The sequence below is a fragment of the Lissotriton vulgaris genome, chromosome 2_1 (assembly GCF_964263255.1).
Source record: "Lissotriton vulgaris chromosome 2_1, aLisVul1.2, whole genome shotgun sequence".
NCBI classification, from domain to species: Eukaryota; Metazoa; Chordata; class Amphibia; order Caudata; family Salamandridae; genus Lissotriton; species Lissotriton vulgaris.
The window spans coordinates 771112835-771134903 of record NC_141687.1 but is presented as its reverse complement, the minus strand read 5'-3'; the positions used below and the strand labels follow the sequence as shown (position 1 = coordinate 771134903).

The 22069-nt window shown below is 45.3% G+C and overlaps 1 protein-coding gene across 1 annotated transcript in view; it reads right to left on the bottom strand.

The window, feature by feature from the left end:
- The window catches only part of GAD1 (glutamate decarboxylase 1), a 205502-nt gene that overhangs the window by 134927 nt on the left and 48506 nt on the right, over positions 1-22069 (bottom strand). The window contains exons 4-5 of the mRNA XM_086956108.1: positions 6736-6894; positions 5180-5422 (exon numbers count right to left, since the gene is read on the bottom strand). Of these exons, the coding sequence (XP_086812234.1) occupies positions 5180-5422; positions 6736-6894 (402 nt within the window). The remainder of the gene's footprint in view (positions 1-5179; positions 5423-6735; positions 6895-22069) is intronic.

Genomic DNA, 22069 nt, shown 5'->3' with positions numbered 1-22069 from the left:
CCTTCACACCAGAAAACAAAGTCTAGAAAAATCTTCAACAAAAAGTTGAAAAAGTGTCTGTCAAAAAGTGACTTGGGGTTGCTCTCTCCAGATATTCGCTGACTGGCTCGGAAAGAAAAGAACTGATGTCAGCACACCGGGGTTGCGCTTATATAGGCACCACACGTCACTTCCGGCATGGACGAAGCTGCCGGCGCCATGTGTTGCTGAACGATGCACAGAGGCGTACTGCTAAAAACTTCTGGATCCAGTCTGATGCCTGGCGAATATTCTAAGGTAAGGAATCTGCAGCTAGATAAAGTCTCTACCAGATAAGTCATTACTGAAGGCAAGTAACTTGTTATTTTAGTCCACTGTGTTTAAAATTATTTAATAAACACTTGGGGCATTTCTCTTTGCTCCATTATTTATTTTACCAAGTAGACAAAGGCATATTTAAACGTGTTAAGTATTGACAGCCCTTTCAGTCGACTTCAATACATTTCAAGACTTGCTTTTCTTTAACCCAGGCTTGCATTTGCCAGAGTTACATTTGTGAACACACTTTTATTCAGGTATATTGTACTAGTGGGCTGCTATGATGAAAGTTATTTTTCTCCTCCCCTTTTTTTACATATATTGACACAATGGCGTTATTGCGCAAGAATGAGAAACATTTGCTTCTCTTGCAAAGGATTCAAAACTAGTAAAATCATTTATCGCCATTCTTGAAAGAGATCAAAGCTTTCCAGCAAAATTGTGTAGGATCCTGTAGACCTGTTTGTTTTAAAAGGTATCACGTTGCCTTCCCCAAATTTCTTGTGATCCTTGCATTGCAGAGTCCTGGATCTCATCTCTCACTGTGTGCTTAGATAAATATGTTGTGGTTGTGTCTTCTGTCTGAATCAATATTATGTTTGAAGAGGGACTGGGACACATCCATTTAGAAGCCAGATGGACAGCAGTCATTTCAAGCAAATTCATAAAGAGGTCTCACTCTATTTATTTTACCTTCTGCGTTGTGTTGAAGACACCAGGGAGAGGCTGTAAGGTTGTGGTACTCCGTGACATGCTCTCGTCTCAGTTTCCTGATATCTGGGAACACTGGTCATCTAATCATTCCTGGAGGGGTCTCTTGTGCAGTTATGTATATGGGGCAGTGGGGCTAGAGGACACAGTCAAACTCAGCAGTGATGAAACCTGTGGAGCTCTATAGTGAATATGTGCCTGGATGGCACAAAGATGGTAGCCTCTCCGCTGAATGATACACTTTGGCTTACTTTGTCTAGGGAGGCCTCAAGTACTAAATGTACTTGAAAGAACGGGATATTGAGTTGTTCATATGTATCTGGCTCCTCTCCATGGAACTGAAGTAAGTTAGAAGTGGCCTTGAGGTCCTTCAAGAGTGTATCTTGCATGCTGGCTTTGAGCATCCACTTTTCATAAAATGGCTACACAAATATTTCCTATTTCCGAGATTGTCGTGCATTTGGTAATGGTTTGAGAAGTGAACTTCAGACTCAAGAAGAGAATCATGCACTGGTAGTACAGATTTTTTAACTTGAAATTAAACATGTCTCTATGTGCTTTAACAGTAGGCTAGTGTAAATGCCAGTCTTCGGGCTGTAGTGCACATCTGGTCCTTTCACTGCAACTGTGAGAAGAACACTTTCCATAATAACATTCTGATTGTTTACATCCGTTTGTTGTTTTGAAGTTGAGAGGGGTCTGAACTTTGGCTTCTCTTCCTTACGAGAAAGTACTTGAAGTATATTATTTGTACCTTTAATACTGCAAAACCTCTTACACGGCTCCTTTATTTAACATAAGAGTGCCTAGCTCTAGAAATAGCTGCTGTAAGTACAGGGGGCTTAGGGTCATAAGAGGAATGCTTTGAAGTGATCCTTTGAGTCTGAGAGTTTATGTTCTGTGCAGCACAAGATGATGGGGGATACAGGAGTTGGCAATTGCGTATTAGTGGGGGGCAACAGCTGCTGATATTTTGGTTTCCCACTGTCCTCTTTATTTGCTGCTTCAGCATGCAGTGGCAAAGATGTTGCTACTGTGGTATTGTGACATTTTCATGGGGTGTGTTTAAACTCACCAGAGCAAAACTCATCATTTGTGAGACGTGTACTGTGTGAGCGTTTGCACTATTTCTTTTTCACTAGATAACAGTCTTGCATATGTTTGCTTTTGCTCTCATATTGATTATCTCACCATTCACCAAAGATATAATAGAGCCATATAAACGAAGAGCTATTATTTTCTGTTGAGCATCAGGCTTCTCTCCAGAGAGAATGATGAGAAGCACCGTGAGGTACTGTGACAATAAACCTTGGAGGAGCTCTTCACCACATATTTTGATGAACTGATGACATATCTTGAACTGCCAAGATGACCTCCTGAAGACCTTCCCATTATAGTGAGGTTAACGTTCAATGTCCAGCCACTCTGTATGGTACTTTGGGAAATAAAGTAATATTGTTTACACAAGAGATCTTAGAGCACTGGTTTAACGAAACTTGAGGTGGCCCCCCAAGCAAAGTACATGGAGCCGCCCCCCTCCCCCCTCTGTACTCACTGAGGGGCGTCCAGGCCAGGGTACTGTGCTGAGGGGGCCCCCTGAAGCCCGCCACCCCCCTCAGCACTGTGAGGGCTGCAGGGTTCTTTGTTAGCTAGAGGTCTGGACTCTGGAGACTAAAGGGAATATCTAACTCAGAAAGATGGCGGACTAAAGACCGTATCTCGAACCGATGGTGGTGTTATACCAGCTAACATGAAATTCATTTGATGTCTCACTCAGCAATTAATTTGAGCTGGTGGTTTTCGGTGCCGAGCGCCGGTAGGGCACTTAATTGGTTTCTGGTGCTTGGCACAGGCACTTAATTGTCAACACCACTCTTATGACACTCTACCACATGGTGGCGCTGCTCATCTAATTTAGAGATGAGCAGAACAACAGTTGTTTTACAATACAATATACATTCAAAAATACTAATAACTGCCTCCTCAGCCATTCCTTTTGCTTTGGGTACCTGGAGTAATCTGAACTGTCGCACTTGCAGGCAAGAGAGATGGCTAGTAGTTGTTTTGGTATCGTCATTGGCAGCAATGACGGGACAATGGGAGGTGCAAGCTGCAGTGGCCTCCTGGTCAGGGCCCTGGCACTTATTATTTTACAAATTAAGCACTGGACTCTCCGTGGATATCTGATTAGCCTTCCACGGTGTGAGCGACCTTCCACTGGACTGACCACACAAAGGACAGTCATAATGCCTGAATTGTGGTTTGCCTCTTGGCCAATGGCTTTTGTGAGTGCAAGGCACTGGTAGAGGTATGTGAAGTCCTGATCTTCTTTGTCCCATGCAAATGAGGGAGGCTTTTGCCTTTGCATCTTTGCTCTGTGGCATGGCTAGACCTACTGCCACCTGCTGGGGAGGACCCTAAGTTTGCCGCCTGGTGCAAGTAAGAGAGGGAGAGGCGGTCGATGGACACTTTGTTCTCTGGTGGATGGCCGATGGCCGATGGATGACTTCTTTTAGGGGGGATGGTGGCGGTAGTCCACAGACAGAATTTGCTCACCTCCATCGCACCCAAAAAGCAGTGCCGCCCGGGGTGGACCGACCCCTCCCACACCTACGCCACTGCCTGCGCTGTATTAAAGATGAGGGTGCAGTGTCAAAGAAATCCATGAGGTGGTGTACTGATTGTGCCTACATATGAAGTGCTGCCGTCAGTGCACCCCTTAGGACACCCCTTTGAGGGAAGGCCAGGGGAGCCAAAGGAACCCTCCACGCAGATGTGTGCAGTAACACACTCCTTCAATTTACTGGTTTCTCTTTCGTCAAAGCACTGTCCACAACCCAGGCACGAGCTGCGCGTTTCCTTTTCGCGTTTTCAGCGCATACATTAACTCGAATTTTTTCCGAATTAGTGCATGGGCAGCGGACAGCCGAGCTCGGAAATACCGGGCAGACAATTCCCTCGCTGTGTGATGTCGAAGAGAGGGGGGCACCACTTCTGAAAGCGTGGCCCTGGAGAAAAAGTTGAAATTTCCCCTGTGCCCTGCTACGGTGTATCTTCAGGGAAGGGGCAAGGGGGCTGCTTTTCCTCTGTACCGGCTCCCCTAGGGTAAATGCACATCTGAAACTTGGCCACCCGAAGGGAAGTCTTTAATTTCACTATAACCTGGCTCGCTGTAACCACTATCTTTTTCATAACATTTTCGCAGTGAAGCCACCAGATTCAAGCAGTCAGGCGTGTTTTGTAAATAAAAATGTTTTCATTACACCTTTAAGCGAGATACACGGGGTAGCAGGTGTGACGCGCTGCGGTCTAAAGTGTCTGTATGTTCGGGGCAGTAGGGCAGCGACGATAGGTGCTGCTGTTTGCATTGCTGGGCTTGGTTCTGGGCAGTATGGCTGGTGGCATGTGTGAAGCGAATTGTCAGCAAGCATTGCTGGCGTGTGTTAGGGGCAGTTGGACTGAGGGCAGGTGTGATGCGGGTCAGTGCTAGCGTTGTTACTGGCGTGTGTTCTGGACAGTGGGATACTGTTGGTATCGCGTGTATTCTGGGCAGTGCACTAGGGCAGTGATTGCATGTGTGAAGCCTGATCAAGTCGGAATTGCTGGTGTGTTCTAGGCAGTCGGACAGCCATTGCGTGTGTGCATAAGTACTACTCTCAGAATGGCAGGTTGAAAATGTAATGTGTGTTACAGTCAGCCCTGATTGTGTGTGTCCTGGGCAGCACTACAGTGCTGGAATGTTGGATATATTTTACGGTCACCACTGACGGTGTGCGTTCCGGCAGTAGGGTTCATGTCACGAATGATTGCCTCCTTCGTTAGTGCGTGATTTGGGCAGTAGAGATGATGGCATTACCGGGGTGTGTAAGAGAGAGTGGGGAGAGGGGGAGGGAGGACAGTCTTATTATGCTGGATGCGTGTTACGGACTGATGTGTGTTAAGACGAATGATACGCATTACTGCTTCTGTTATTGAAGCAGAGCAGTGTTGGTCTGTGTGGTGTGTATTGCTGCCCGCAGTGCTGGTGTGTTCTAGGCATCAGGGCACTGGCGGCCTGTGTGACGCGTTGTAAAGTAAGCAATGGTGGTTTGTGCATTGCAATGGCATACAATGTACCGCGCCCAGCGCGCGCGCACGCACGTACGCAGCCGCGCGGCGTCAGTGTGCGTACCTGTGCGCACTCCGTACTTGAGGCTGTCCCTGCAGTCCACCAGGATCTGCTCCAGCGACTCGGGGTTGTCGGAGAGCTCCAGGTTGAAGCCCTCCATGCCTTCCAGCAGCTGGTGCGGGTGGTGGAAGTCGAGCACCTTGGTGGACCTGTCGAACGTCTTGCGCACGTAGTTCAGGAGAATGTCAACCACCTCGAGCAGGAACTGCATGGTCGAGTCCTCGCCGTTCTTCGCAGGCAGTAAATCTGGGGGACAAACGAGCCGTCAGAGCCGGGTTGCCCTGGATGAGAGGCTGCAGAGACCGCCGCCCCCCCTGGACAAGCATTACACATTCACTCGCAGATTTATCGCAATCACATGCAGGTGAACGCCTTGGATTATAATACACACACAGAAGAGCGCGCGCATATATCACAGCCAGTCTCTGGTATTTATTCCGCTAAGTGGCAAACACTTGAAAGTATAGAGTTTGCCAAAAATACGACCCCGGTTAGACACTTGTATATTAAATGCGATCGTTATTTATCTAGGATTTATTTATTACTTGTCATTATTTGTTCTTGATCGTTTAGACGAGCAAGAGCAAAAGGTAAATTAGACACAGAAAGTGTGCGAAAAATAGTTAGGGGTCTGGGTGTAAGAGAAGAGAAATAAATAGCGACATTCACATATGATCGAGATTTACATGATTATTTCCAGTTCGGATGCTAATCATGTGTCATAAAGCTGATGTAGCCCATCCCAGTTATTAGAAAAATATATAAAACGAAAAAGTGTTTATATATTTTAGATAAATATTTATATGGTGTTTCTTCTCTATGGCAAACGCCGGCGGTGCGTGTTATTACACCATGATAACTTAACAGGCATGCAAATCTAGCGCGTGCGAAAGCTTCCCTAATTGTTGTGTTTCTGTTTCAGATGTCATGCAGTGAAATTAAAGCTTGTACTTTTTGGCTGTTGTAAGTTTCGAGAACATATTGGTTGGAGTTAAGTTTGAGGTTAATCGGTGTCGCCATGTCAGTGGAACACCTCTTTTCCATCGGAGCCTTTTAACAAATAATTGTTTTCAGATTTGTTAGTCCAATTGAATGGTAACAAAATGAAAACTCCAAGAATGCATTTTTTTTAAACGAAAGCTCGGAAAGAGGTGACCAAGTATAATGGATTAATTTGTTAACCCTTAGTCGTTCAGATAGGTCGGTGACAATAACTTCGAAACGTAATGGGCTGGGACAAAGTCGCAAAAAAATCAACTCTCGCTTATCATATAACTAAATTTCCAAATCTTACATGTGAATATATCATTCTGTCCAGGTTTTTCTTTGAATTGTGTTAATTGTAGTCTATAATGTTTAATTAGATCACCTGGGATACAGCTTGTAATAGTATCCCAAAAATAGCTGGGCTAGATAAGTTACTTGACCAAAGTACTACAAAGCCCTGGTCCGCATGTGCGTGGCCATAACCCAGCCCTCCCCATCCCTCCTGCCCAGAAGCCCCCCGGGGCAGTCGCTGCACTTCCGGTGCACGTTGCACGCACTGCGCGAGTCCTCACCTCTTGCGTACAGGTTGGAGAAGTCCATCTCCGCGCGCCGGGAGCGGGAGTCGCAGTCGCTGTTCTCGCAGGCCAGCAGGTTCTTGGAGGCCTGCCTCTCCCGGAATGCGCCCACCATCCTGCTCTTGTCCTCCAGGCTGTTGTTCCTCTGCAGGAAACCTACGTGGTTATAGGGAGCACAGGTTAATGCCGTGGACTTGTCGCTCCCCAGCATGTTTACAGGTTTCAAGACAGCGCGTCAGACAAACAGTGCACAGGGAAGGCCACTCTCAGAGCATCTAATGAGGTCAGGGAAGGAGGCTATTTATTGAGAGCATTTGCCTCCAGGATGATGATCTAGAAATGACATCAGCTCTTTTCAGTCAGCCATCCCCTCCACGGGCAGGCAGCCTTCGAGAGGGAGGGGGAAACGCAGCCATGCAAAAAAACACATTTTGGTCATTGAATGCAGTGGTAAATTCTTATTAAGTCGATCAGACAGATTCCACTTGAGTGACCAGCCAGTGGAATGAGCCCAGGATGAGTCGATGCGAGCGCAGCCTGTGGGCGAAGTTTATGGACTAAGCCGAGGCGGGGGGAACAGTGATGTATTATGATTCGAAAGAGAGCCATTCTCCGCTTTAATTTCTCATCGAGCCAGCAGAGGAACACACCAGCAGGGGATATCAGACGATATTGGCATGAATGACAGACTAACAGGGAACATGGCTTTACCCCTGTGGGGGACGTTTGATAAGCAGCTAGTTGTACCAAACAACACACACTGGACTTCACAGAAAAATAACAACTTCAGACTGTATGTTTTATCTTGTTAGTTTAAGTTTAGAGCATGCTGGCCTATGCAGGTTTCCTAACAGAAGAACAATCCTCTAAACCGATGGCACATTTTTAGGCACATCATCAAAATCACATTTCGTGTTGAATTTGATCTTTTCCTATATCACCTTCTCTGAACTAGCAGCTCCAGTCACATTTGGATTTTATGCTAAAAATTACCCTTATCTGTGTCTGATACCTCGAATAAACATTATTCCCCAGTGCGATTTACTTTGATTTATTTTTGGTTTTTAAAGTGCACCAACTTTGCCACCTGGGTAGGGTTAGTACTATGCACATTCTATAGACACAGGTACATTTGAACTGCGTAAAATAAGTAGATACAAACCAAAGAGGCACTGTTGATCAATAGAGAAACTCAAGGGAAGGTCAAAGGTGTAACTGTAAAGGGAGAACAACGCAAAGTGGTATCTATTAAGGGCAGTGTAATGGGTGGTGGGAGAGCAAGGTGGAGTTTTTTTTGTTAGATGGAGCTTGAACAATTGAGCCTTCAAGTCTTTATCTGAAGGATATGAGATTTGGATGGAGTCTAATGGTTACCATGTGGTTCCACAATCTGAGGCTAAGGAAAGAGGAGGCCATGTTTAAGGTATTTGTTTTTCATTGTTTTTAGAATCTTAAGTAGGAGATTTATCCCTTGTTATTCTTTTACCTCTTGTGGATTGAAGCTTTTTTAGGTAGGATGTAAGCCTGCAACAGTGTAACTTAGTTCTAGAAGGTGGATTAAAGTTATTTTGAGCCTCTTGAAGTCACCAATGGAGCTCTTTTGGGATAGGGATGATGTGACTGTAATTCTTTGTGCATTAAAGACGAAAACATGCTGCTGCTTATGAAACAGCTTTAGGATTGTGGATTTGGGCAGGCCCACGTTTTGCTATTATGCAGTCCGGAGAATCGCCTTTGAGAAATAAATTCCACATGCACAGTTAATACCTTTCACAACACAAGGTACGACAGGCAGATGTAACATCCTAAATAGTTAACTAAAGGTGCATACAATTCTGAAATCCATAACGTTGGGTCTGCTGCAAGGGGAGCCTTAGAGGAGAATGGATTCTGGGTGTCTTTTGATTGGAGGTGCTACAAGACATTTGTGGGGCAAAAGTAGACAGATTTTGGAATTGTTGGCCAGGGATTTAGATGAATCGTTTCTGTTAGAGGAAATAGGTTAATAAACAGAGACCTTAAAACAAAAATGTTAGACCAGCAAGGTCTCTGCAGGTGTAAGTTGGGAACTAAAGGAGACCTGCTACATATCCTGCTAGATTGTCTGACACTCTTAAATCAGAGAAAACTGTGGCTGCGCCCAGTTTTTCTAAAATATGATATAAAAACAAGGATGCAGGCAGCTAGCCTCTTAACAGAAATCCCGTTTATTGATATAGCAATTGCCCTCGGGAAATTTATAAAGGTGGCCCTGAGTGCATTGATAACCCAGGAAAAATTGTAGTACTGTATGAAATCGCAGTTGAATTACATTTCTTGTAGTGGCAAGAAAATGAATAGGTTTTTAATATGTAAATATAAATTTTAAGGTAAATTTAAATTTTTATTGGTATTTTTGTAGGATATTTTTAACGGATTAACTTTTAAAAATAGGTTTATGAATTTATTGTGTATACTCCTTTCTGTGTTATGTTCATTGCATTGTTTAAAGACCAAGGTCATAATAAACATACATTTTGACTTGACTTGAAATAGGAAAATAGTGCATAGCAATGTTATTTGGCTCACACGCTTTTAGGATTGGCGCCCCTACAGAAGAATCAGGGCTGGGTATGAGCGGAGATAAGATGTATGCAAGGGTGAATAGGGAACTAAAAGAGAGAGTGCGCTTACCCTTATGACTGGAGAAAGTGTGGCCCATCTAGAAGAACAGGACAGTGGATTTTTGTCATGTTATTCCTGTGTTGAATAGGAGGCTTTGGGTCTAGAGAAAACACTGAGCTATCAGTTGGGAAATATAGGCTTGAGATGAGGTCAGTTACTTCTTAGTCAGAAATCACTGAAAACTGAGGTTCTAGGAGCAGAATCCCAGAGGATTCCCATACACGTGTGGTGTGACAGAACATCTGAACTCTGCATCTCTTCATCTCATTTAATGAAGTTTGGGTAACTTAATGAGGTAGATATTGACTACTGGGGATTCCCAGCCAACTAACAGGGAATAATTGAAGTCTGGACATCTATTAAATATCCTGTTCTGGAAAAGGGATAACTGCTTCCCACGCGACTGGACTAGAATGATCAGCGGAAATAGTAGTAAGTGGGTCTGCAAAAGGTAGCAGTGGCACGATATGCACATATTAGAGCTTTGTCCGCTTCCTAGGAAGTGTTCAGGTTTTTCTACTGTGCACCATGGTAGTCTTGTTATTCAGGTGACCCTTAAGTCAGCAGCAAAAAGGAGACCTTGGTATTGTCGGTGAAGGGTTGTTTATTTCAGAAGTGGTCCAACAAGGAGAGTGAGGCTGTTAGGACTGTAAGGATGGTAGTTTTTAGTGTAAGGTGAGATGCTGCTGCTGCTGCATCTGCTGTGTAGGGTGCCATGTTATGCAGATGAGACAGATTCAAACCCGACCACAAAATAAATGCAGTTTCGTTTTTATAACTCGAAAGATGGTGTATGACATTGTATCAGTCCTTCTGCCTAAAAGTGCACATCAGGGAAGAAGCAGCAGACACAAAGGGCATTCCCCCTGCATAAGGAGTATCACGTTTTGGCCTTCTTGGCGGTGGTGGTGTCACCCCAAGATAGTGTGTGAGGAAGGCCCAGAGCCATCCAGAATTGATAGGTCATAGGGGGCAATATGTTGACATCTTTTTGAAGATTGGGAAACATGGCTACATCTGGAATGGGTTTGTAAACCTGTGTTGTGTGCAGGGTTGGACAGGTCTATAGGGCCGCCAGGCAGTACCAGATGGGCTGGTCTGACAGGTCAGTGGGTGGGCTGTGTTTTTGGGCTGTTTGAGCTCTGTTTTATAAAATGCTGGGCCGATTTTTACGGTTTATTTCCCTCATGTTAAAACAAGCATTGCCGGCCGCAAGTTCAAATATATAGTTTTCCACACCTTGCAAAACATTTATACAGTGTGTCTTCACTTTTTCAAAACTGCACCAACTTGCCAACTTAGATCACATTTTTAGCTTTCTAATTCACTAATGGAGGCCACGCTTATTTTGGTGCCTGGGCCTATTTTCTGTCCTGGTTGTGTGCAACCTGGTCTCTTTGTTTCTGGCTGTGTCCTCTTACCTTGAATTCTCTTCTCCTGCTCTTTTGTACACCACTTTAATTTCCTCTTTGTTCACCTTCCCAGCCCCCTTCTTATTTGAGGGATGGTTAGGCAGTTGCAGCTGTGAACTTTTTAGGCTGTATTGTATTATGAACCTGTGGGTCTAGGTTCTTGGGGTAAATTCTTATCCTGTGGGTGCTGGCATGCTGCTTGTATTGCTCAAAGTTACTCACTCGTATTTTAGATCTTTGGGATGGTGGGGTAAACTGTTGGCTGGATTGAGTGTATGTTTAACACAAATGGGGCCGCTCCCAGTATAGTGACCAAGGTGCTCAAGTGTTAAATCGTGAGCGTGGGCAGCTCACAAAAAGTGAAGGACTGGTCTCACACACCACCAGGTGCCATTGGCCAGTCCTCGCCCTCTAGAAACTCGGTTTGGTAGAGGGCGGGAATACACCTGATGACAGGGATGCACTGCTAAACTAAATGGGGGCCAGTGAAAGAGTGAGTGAGATTAAAAACCATTATAGAATTGCTTGTTCAAATGCTTGTATATTCTTCCTTCTTCAGGAAAATAAAGTTCCAGAATCACTTTGGGGATTCTAGAGATGAGCAGGACGAAAGCACCAACACAGGTTTCAGAAAGAAGAAAGAAATCTACATTTCTACCACCTACCCAAACCATTCCTTGTCATATACAAGCATTTGAACAAGCGGTTCTTAAATAAGTGGAAGAAATCAACTTTTAAAATGTGAAGGGCTTCCAGAAGCTGACTAAGTGTGAACGAACTGCACTCCGGAGAGTCAAAAACAACACTGATCTGTTCATCAAACCTGCGGACAGAGGGGGAACCATTGTCCTGATGAACCAGACAACGTTTCAAGGGGAGTGCAATTGGCTACTCTCTGACACGATCAGTTACGAAATACACCACAGTGACCCCACGGCCCGTCTCTCCAGGAAGATCAGAAGTATGGTTGACGATGTTCTTAATAACAACTGGATCACTAGACATGAAGCAGGATTCCTTATCAATGAGAATCCTAGAACCCCGAGGTTCTACACTCTACCAAAGATCCCCAAGGAGAGAATGCCCCCTCCAGGAAGGCCTATAATATCAGGCATTGGCTCTATCTTGGAACCCTTATCGCAGTTTTGCGACTAGTTCCTTAGACCTATTGTGCAGAAATCACCCTTCTATCCGAGGGACACAAAGGATGTCTTGTGCATATTGCATGACCTGGAGATTAACACAGCTGAGGTCCTCTTTATCACAATGGACATAGAGGCGCTGTACACCAGCATCCCACAGAGACGCACACTGGCAGTCGTGGAACAGATTCAACTTAATATGGATTGGGATTTTATCACCCCCCAACACTTCATCATGGAGTGCGCCGAGGTGGCCCTGACTGAGATCTACTTTGAATTTGAGGACATGATATATCACCAAATCAAAGGCACGTCCATGGGCAGCACTTTTGCCCCGAGCATAGCATGCCTCTACGTACAACAGTTCGAAGAGGACTACATCTTTAACCAGAATAACCCATACATTGAACATCTGGAAACATGGAAGCGTTACATTGATGATGTTTTCAGGTCATCATGAAGGACAAATTCCTAAAGTTCACTCATTCCATCAATAAAGACCATGCCATCTTGCTGGACCTTGACATCACCATGACTACAAAAGGCATCGACACTAAGGTACACAACAAAACCACAAATAAAAACAGCCTGCTTCTCTATGAGAGTTACCATCCGACCAACCATACGGAACCGCTCCTTACTGCTGGAAGTCCTGTCCATCTGCAGGGAAATGTCTAATGCACAGCTGTAGCTGTATACTGACTCTATCTTCAGGTCGGGCTTAGGCGAGCTTAAGCATTTTCTCAATTAAGATAACCAACTGGACTTGCTTTCACAAAGGGTGACATTTTTCGATGTTTCATACCAAGTTTAAACTTTTCCCACCCCTACTTATAAAGTGTTTGCACAATTGTTGCCCATAGGCGAATAACTTGGGCCTCAATTTCTTTTCCACTAAAGCAAGGGTGGTGTTTTCCTCTTTTGCTGGTGCCATCATAGGTTACCAGGCCCTTGACCAATGAGTAGAGTGTTTATACTATATATTCTCCATTGCTGAGCGTTAGTCAGGGACAGGGCTCACAAGTGTGAGAAATCACACAAAATGCATGCCCTGCAGGTATGATCCAAACTCCCATCCACATTTTAGCTCTTTTGGTGGCCAGGGATCAGGTGGCTAGTATTTCATCTGTGCATTTTCAGGAATGAGCATGGAAATCAGGCCAATGCACATCCTGTATTGAGGTTGTAAATCTCACCATAACATACTAAGCCCACGAAAGGCTATGTGAGCTCATAGGAAGGCCTACTGGGTTCTAGTCAGCTGGGCTGTTAGTTCCAAAACAACAAACTGAAATTACACTGTGGTGTGGGCTACTAGGCAATGGTGTGTTGCTAATTATTAAGAGCAGATGTCAGTTGTAGAAGGCAATACAAAAGTCTAGTTATTTTGTAAGCTGAAGACGTAAGGATCGTATTTTGAGTTCTATTGGTCTGACAGAGTCACTCCCGTCGGCAAACAACACCCACAGAAGGTCCACCAGGCAGGCTAGCTGGCACACTAAAGACCTCAGAACAGCTTAATGACACTGTAAACAACTGGAGAGGAAATAGTGCATTAGCAAGGACACGTCTGACAAGACCACCTTCAAGACAGTCCTCAACCTCTATGACAGACAGTTGAGAGAATCAAAGAAAAAGGCCTTATCCTCACACGTTGAATCAAGCTCCAAAAACAGCAAAGAACTCTTCAACGTCTTCAAAGAATTCTCTAACCCCTCAGCTGCAACAAACAACATTACTCCTATACAGGAACACTGTGATAACCTTGCAAACTTCTTCCACGATTAGATGGCCACCATGTACAGAAACTTCAAACCCCAACCCAAGGCCACCAACTTCTTTAAGTAACTTAACAACCCGCTACCACCAAAGGCATCCGACTAAACAAATGGTGCAAGCTTGCACCACAGAACACTGTCTCCATCGTGAAATTGATCCACTCAGGGGCCACAACCGACCCATGCCCCAGCCACATCTTCAACTTAGGTGAAGCCAAAATCAGCAACATACTCAATACCTTGGTCAACACCTCAGTTGCCACAGCCACCTTCCCAGAGGACTGGAAACATGCAAAAGTCAACACCCTATAAAGAAGCCATCTGTAGACCCCAGTGAACTCAACAACTACCAACCAATCTCCGTGCTCCCAGCCAAAGTATTAGAAAAAGCCTTCATCCAACAACTTTTCTCACATCTGGAACGGAACTTCCTACTCGACTCCTCTCAATCTGGATTTTTCAGCAGTCACAGCACCGAGATTACCCTCATCGTGGCTACTAACAGCATCAGAGCCTTGCTGGGCCGTGGAGAGATTGCAGCTCTGATTCTCCTAGACTTCTCGGCAATCTTCAACATGGTCTCCCACCACACACCCATCACAAGGCTGCACAACATAGGCATCCAAAGAGCTGCTCTCAGATGGATTGCCTCTCTTCTCAATGGAAGAATGCAAAAGGTCTGCGTTTTCCCCTTAACGTCCAAACCCAAGGAAATCCTCTATGGAGTACCCCAAGGCTCCTTGCTCATCTCTGCCCTCTTCAACACTTACATGACACCTCTGGCCAGCATCACCAAAACCCACAGACTCAACATCATATCCTATGAGGCTCATCTCTTCCTCTTCCTCTCCGAAGACACCACCAAACCAAGAACAACTTACACAGCTGCATGACAGACATCACCAACTGGATAAAGGACAACTGCCTGAAGCTCAACATGGACAAGATAGAGGTACTGATTTTCAGAAACAAATGCTTCCTATGGGACGCATCCTGGGGGCCTTGAGAACTTGGACCTACTCCTACCCCCACTGACCATGCTAGGAACCTAGGCATCACTCTGGACAACAAGCTAATGATGACGACTCAGGTCAACTCTGTCTCCTCCTGCTTCTTAATCTTCCTCATTCTTCGCCAGATATTCACATAGCTACCCCAAATCTCAAGACACTCATCTCTAGCTGACTGGCCTACTGCAATGCTCTCTACTCGGCTATCGCAGCTAACCTCTTCTTATGACTACAGACCAGACCGAACGCTGCATCCAGATTTGTCCTCGATCTCCCTAGACAAACCCACATCACCCCCTACCTCAGGGAACTCCACAGGCTCCCTGTACAGAAAAGATACAAGTTCAAGCTCCTGACCCATGCATACATGGCCCTACACAACTGCGAACCCGCCTATTTGAACCAAAACCCAAACTTCCATCAGCCCACCAGACACCTCCGCTCTGCGTCCCTTTCTCTAACCGTCAGCCCCCCAAAATCCGGTGTAACAGATGCGGAGGTCACACCACCTCCTACCTAGCAGCAAAGACATGGACATCTTGCTATTTGGCTAATCAACTGGACCCTGCTAGGGCCTGGATACCCTCACTGGTGAGAAGTAACACTCTCCAAATCTACTGATTGACTGGTAATTCATTGATGCCTTATTTACAAAGTCTAAAGCTGTTGCCTGAAGTTGTGTCACACTACATGCCCAGAGACCCGCTTCTTATTAGCTAAGTAGAAGACCCAGAATTAATTTACTATGCAAAGGCTCACCAGCAGCGGTTCCTCCATTGGAGCGTCACCCCCTCACGCTGCTGCTGAAAGAGTGAAAAATAAAATGGTAATAAATGACTTTATTACCATTTCATTTTTTACTCTGCCGAACTGAGTGTGGGGCGAGGCCAGTGCATCATTGCTGCTGATTGGCAGCAATGAGGAGTGGCCACTTCGGTTTGAAGTGCGCATGTAGGTTTGGCTGGCTATCTTATTATGGCCACTCTGACATGCGCAATTCAAACCGCTTCGACCCAGCTGGGTAGGAGAGCAGGCACAGGTCTCCGGTGCCTTTGGAGCACAGAGGCAGCCTGCTCCAGTGAATCCAGATGTTTAGAGCAGTGTCTGGATTGGATAAGTTATTTGGCTCTGTGACATCATCTCCCACTCGGAAGAGTCCGGAGCCAGTGACTGGAGGGCATCCAGGATGTGCTGCAGGATAAGGTAAGTAAGGCAATCTTCAACATGGTCTCCCACCACACACCCATCACAAGGCTGCACAACATAGGCATCCAAAGAGCTGCTCTCAGATGGATTGCCTCTCTCCTCAATGGAAGAATGCAAAAGGTCTGCCTTTTCCCCTTAACGTCCAAACCCAAGGAAATCCTCTATGAAGTACCCTAAGGCTCCTCGCTCATCTCTGCCCTCTTCAACACTTACATGACACCTCTGGCCAGCATCACCAAAACCTACAGACTCAACATTATATCCTATGAGACTCATCTCTTCCTCTTCCTCTCCGAAGACACAACCAAACCAAGAACAACTTACACAGCTGCATGACAGACATCACCAACTGGATAAAGGACAACTGCCTGAAGCTCAACATGGACAAGATAGAGGTACTGATTTTCAGAAACAAATGCTTCCTATGGGACGCATCCTGGGGGCCCTGAGAACTTGGACCTACTCCTACCCCCACTGACCATACTAGGAACCTAGGCATCACTCTGGACAACAAGCTAATGATGACGACTCAGGTCAACTCTGTCTCCTCCTGCTTCTTAATCTTCCTCATTCTTCGCCAGATATTCACATAGCTACCCCAAATCTCAAGACACTCATCTCTAGCTGACTGGCCTACTGCAATGCTCTCTACTCGGCGATCGCAGCTAACCTCTTCTTATGACTACAGACCAGACAGAACGCGGCAGCCAGATTTGTCCTGGATCTCCCTAGACAAACCCACATCACCCCTACCTCAGGGAACTCCACAGGCTCCCTGTACAGAAAAGATACAAGTTCAAGCTCCTGACCCATGCATACATGGCCCTACACAACTGCGAACCCGCCTATTTGAACCAAAACCCAAACTTCCATCAGCCCACCAGACACCTCAGCTCTGCGTCCCTTTCTCTAACCCTCAGCCCCCCAAAATCCGGTGTAGCAGATGCGGAGGTCACACCACCTCCTACCTAGCAGCAAAGACATGGACATCTTGCTATTTGGCTAATCAACTGGACCCTGCTAGGGCCTGGATACCCTCACTGGTGAGAAGTAGCACTCTCCAAATCTACTGATTGACCGGTAATTCATTGATGCCTTATTTACAAAGTCTAAAGCTGTTGCCTGAAGTTGTGTCACACTACATGCCCAGAGACCCGCTTCTTATTAGCTAAGTAGAAGACCCAGAATTAATTTACTATGCAAAGGCTCACCAGCAGCGGTTCCTCCATAGGAGCGTCACCCCCTCATGCTGCTGCTGAAAGAGTGAAAAATAAAATGGTAATAAATGACTTTATTACCATTTCATTTTTTACTCTGCCGAACTGAGTGTGGGGCGAGGCCAGTGCATCATTGCTGCTGATTGGCAGCAATGAGGAGTGGCCACTTCGGTTTGAAGTGCGCATGTAGGTTTGGCTGGCTATCTTACTATGGCCACTCTGACATGCGCAATTCAAACCGCTTCGACCCAGCTGGGTGGGAGAGCAGGCACAGGTCTCCGGTGCCTTTGGAGCACAGAGGCAGCCTGCTCCAGTGAATCCAGATGTTAAGAGCAGTGTCTGGATTGGATAAGTTATTTGGCTCTGTGACGTCATCTCACACTCGGAAGAGTCCGGAGCCAGTGACTGGAGGGCATCCAGGATGTGCTGCAGGATAAGGTAAGTAACTTTTCTTCCTTTGATGTTTATTTTGCGTTTCAAATGTAATTCTTTAATATATTTGTATTTTCAGTGTATGTAGTGCCTAACCATATTTTTATGTCATATACCGCCACTGAGGCTCAGACCAGATAATAGTTAACAGTCTCCATTTGTATCACATGCATGGTATATGAACTGGAATATATATTCACATGCATCAACAGGTTCCTGTTCAGACGCGGCGAGGTACACCAATGACCACTCCCCTGAATGGCACAATTAAAGGCTACAACTGTACACTACATGGAAACATTTTGCAATGTCTCTGGGGCATTATCCTGGCAGGCAGATGGCAATGCATATTGCACTAGATTCTCATTACTTGAATATGCTGGTGCAGGAACAGTCATTTTCCATAAGTAAAGGGCTACGTGTGCAATTAGGAGCTATAGCCCCTCTAAACACTAAAGCCAGAAAGCTGGCTATAATTTCCATAATGCTTGCTTCACTTCTGCCTTCAGCTGCCCGTTTTCCTTTTGCTGTGTACACTTTTTTTTATCTGCCTTTTCCATCAGTCACTGAGAGAAAGAAAAGAGCCAAAGGGCACAAGAGCAATGAAACGCAAGAGAAATAGGTCACCATGGGATAAAGGAGGGGCAGATGAAGGGAGACATGGAGAGGCAGCACGTGCACGGGGGAGGGACAGGTGTGCAATAAAAGAGGAGCGTTCACAAAGAAACGGGAGTAGGAAGACAGGCAATAATTGAGATTTTGAATAAGCAAAGAGTAGGAGAAAGTAACACTTGGGCTGAGAGAGAAAGAAAGATGGGGCAGAGGAACACAAGGAGTGTGGGAGGGAATCTTCAAAAAGCCTCCACAATCTCCCACTACACTCCTTTCGGATGTTGGATGGTGCGTCCAAAAGCGGCCAGAGGAGAGAGCGGTCCATATCAGTCATGGTGCTATAGAGAGTAGAGAAAGATTGAAGAGAGCGAGGAGGGGAGAGGATAAGAGAAGACAATGGGAAAGCGAGGAAGACAGAACCCAGCGAAAGCAGACACGAATGGAGCTTGGGTAGGCAAGGTCGATCAAGGAAGTAGGAGGTCTCAGAGGGAGAATGGGGGAGCTAAAGAGGGGTGATGATAGGGGGTGAAAAATGAGAGGGTATAGGGGAGGGCACGGAAAATGTTGCATGCAACTGTGAGGAGGAACAAAAAAAATATGAGTTGTGAGGGCTACAATGGCGAGGGCGATGGGAACCAGAAGAGAGTAGCTGCTACAGCCAGAAATATAGAAATTCTTAAGAGCAAGTAAACATCCGAATCTGGTAATCTTCCTCCGACACATAAGAAAGCACCAATCTGAGCCTGGAAGCCTGATTGACTTAGTACCTGAGTGTAGATTGTGATGTGCTCCTTGACAAACACACAAAACCAAGTAAGTCCGAGATCAAGGTATCCAAACCTCACAAAGCGCACACAAAATATAAACGTATCCTGCTTACCTCAAACCCCCAAATGACTATGTACAGATGTGAGCCTAAAACCACATAGAAAGAAATCGAGATGTAAACCTTATCATCTCACAGCCATACAGTTGCATGTGCTTATTGGAACCTAGGCGTCGCATACCAACACCTAACTAATTAGGTAAGTACAAATCCTGTGCACACGTTGCAGAGTGATAGGTTCTGATGTCAGAACTCAACAATTATGACAATGTTCATGAGAACAGAAGTAAAAACGGTCAAAGTCCAAATTTGCGTGAAGGTAAGATTTATAAGTCAATCTTGGAACCAGCCTGGACTTTGACCGTTTTTACTTCTGTTCTCATGAACCTTGTCATAATTGTTGAGTTTTGACATCAGAACCTATCACTCTGCAACGTGTGCACAGGATTTGTACTTATCAGTTTGGTGTAGGCTTGTCCCACACCTCGGCAGGGGTTGTTTTGCTGACTGGGTTTGTTGCCCCTGACCTGTTTGCACCGTGTAACTTTGATTCAGAAATCTTACTCAGAATCGCACACGCTTGAGCACCAGAGCTTCCTGTCCATTAACCTAAACCTATCCTCTTTACTCATACCTAACTAATTAGGTACAGATCTAAGCCTAAAAAGCTTTGACTAATTAATTCCACCGTTTAGCTAGACAGGAGTTTTTTTTAAAAACTATTTTATTGTTGCTTTTAACAGACGCACACAGTTGACAGTCACAATAGGATCATGGTCTAAGTAATTATGTCAGGTTTGGCAATGCTCCCACTCATAACCCATCCACCCCTCCCTGCCTTGGTTATGAGCCACCCTAATTTCCTGCCTCTCCCATGTGATCTCTATTTCTCTACCCCATGGCTCTCTCACACATCACGCAGTTCTTTCTCAAGCACCCTGTTAGTCTGTACTTCAGATTCAATCCTTAATCAAGTCCATGATGAGTTCTTCCTCCCAAGATCTGATCAAACTTCCGGGGGTATCCCCTGGCTTTATAAACTGCCCTTTCTGTCTCCATGCAAATGTCCAAACCTGTGATCCATTGTCTATTTGTGAGCAGTTGTTGCCTGCCCCAGTACATAGAAAAATCTTTTTTTTCTATCATGAACACCAAATTACTGATTATCAAATGTGCTCGTCACATGGGATTAGAATCCCAGATGGAGTTATTGTGGGCTTGCTGGAATGTCACTTTAACGACCACCTCCTACTCCTCTCTAATGGAAGTCCAATAATAAGCCACCTCAGTGTAATCCCAGAGAGTATGCAGGAAAGTGCCTTTTCCCACCCCACAGTACGAACCTTGTGGGTTGGTGCCCTGCCCATCTTGTGTAATTGGCTCCTGTTATAATAAATTCTATGAAGGATTTTCAATTGGACTGATCTCAATTTAGACTGAATAGCCACTTCTCGGGGTGCATTTAGGCTGCCTCACAGTTCACATCGCCCATAGGACCCAGGTTTTTCTCCCAGAATGCCCGGAGTTTCCCCAGGGTATCAGGGTTAATATTCAATATGGTGCAATAGATCTGAGACACTGCCACTTTGCTCAACTCCTCACCAAGAACCCGATTCTCCAGGGGGTAGCCGCGGGGATTGCAGCCCAATCTACACGTTACACCTGCAGAGTGTGGCTCAGTTCTGCTGAGTTTTTTTTTTTAGCAACAGAAGAACAAGCAGAGATTTGAGTCAACGATTTCAGGGTCCTCACAGAGTAAAGTGCAGGTCTAAACCTACTCACCAAAACATAACCACTTGCATGCCTTGTCCATGTAAAGCAAAACAAAGCTGAATTCCAGTCTAAGGCACATCAAGTAAATGTCTATAAGATTCCATTTGGCTGGTCAGGCGTAGGAGAGTGGGTAGAGGCTTGACACAATTAAGCAGTGTTGTCACAACCGCCAACTTTTGAGGGTCCCAGGCAGAGGCAGGTAGACAGTGCCCATGAGGTATGCTTCTGGTTTGTCAATGGGAGCACCAGCAGAACCCAAAAGGAGTAACTGCCAGCAGGGCTGAGTAATGCAGTAATCAACAGGTAATCACATTAAAATATACAGAAATGGCTGGGGAATCTTTTATCTCTTTACAAAAGGATACAGGAAATACTGTTCCTCTGACGAGGAAATCTACAAGCTCTGTGGGCACATTATAGTATGATTTGTGGTCTCAAGATTGTGTACATGTAGACGTCCACCATTCCCAAACCTAATGATTATGCAGACATATGCAAAAGATATTCCGAATCTGCTAGAGTCTGAGATATCACCTCCTTATTTTTCACACTTTTTTAAAGGACACTGAAGTCTTACATTGTAATATTTTCTTATCAGACACCTGGGCAATTTGTCTGGTTGGTATATGTCAACCCACAAATACCAAAAATAAATTTGAGGAAGAGCTGGTGGAAATTGTGGTTTTGATGCAAGTTACCAATGGAAAAAAAAGCATTATAACTGGACATTTTAGGTGTTGGTCGGTGCTTAGAGAGGCTGGTATGGCTCAATTTCTAGTCATTTGGAAGACTTAATGTATCCCAGATAGTGGTTGACCTCACACATGACAAATGGCATGCAGGAGAATATCGTTTAAAATCTCTGAATTGGAGAAGAGTACGAGCACCTGATGTCTGCACATTATAGGTATGCTCACCAAATGGTGGCAGGTGCGTGTGCTCGGAATATCAGAGCTCTAGAGGTTTGCTCACCACATGGTGACAGGTGTGTGCCCTCGGAATATCTGCACACTACAGGTATACTCACCACATGTTGGCAGGTGTGTGTGCTTTGAATATCTGCACATTACAGGTATGCTCACCAAATGGTGACTTGTGTGTGTGTGCTTGGAATATCAGTGCTCTAGAGATATGTTCACCACATGGTGACAGGTGTGTGCCCTCGGAATATCTGCGCACTACAGGTATGCTCACCACACGGTGGCAGGGGCGTGTGTGCTTGGAATATCAGTGCTCTAGAGTTATGCTTACCACATGGT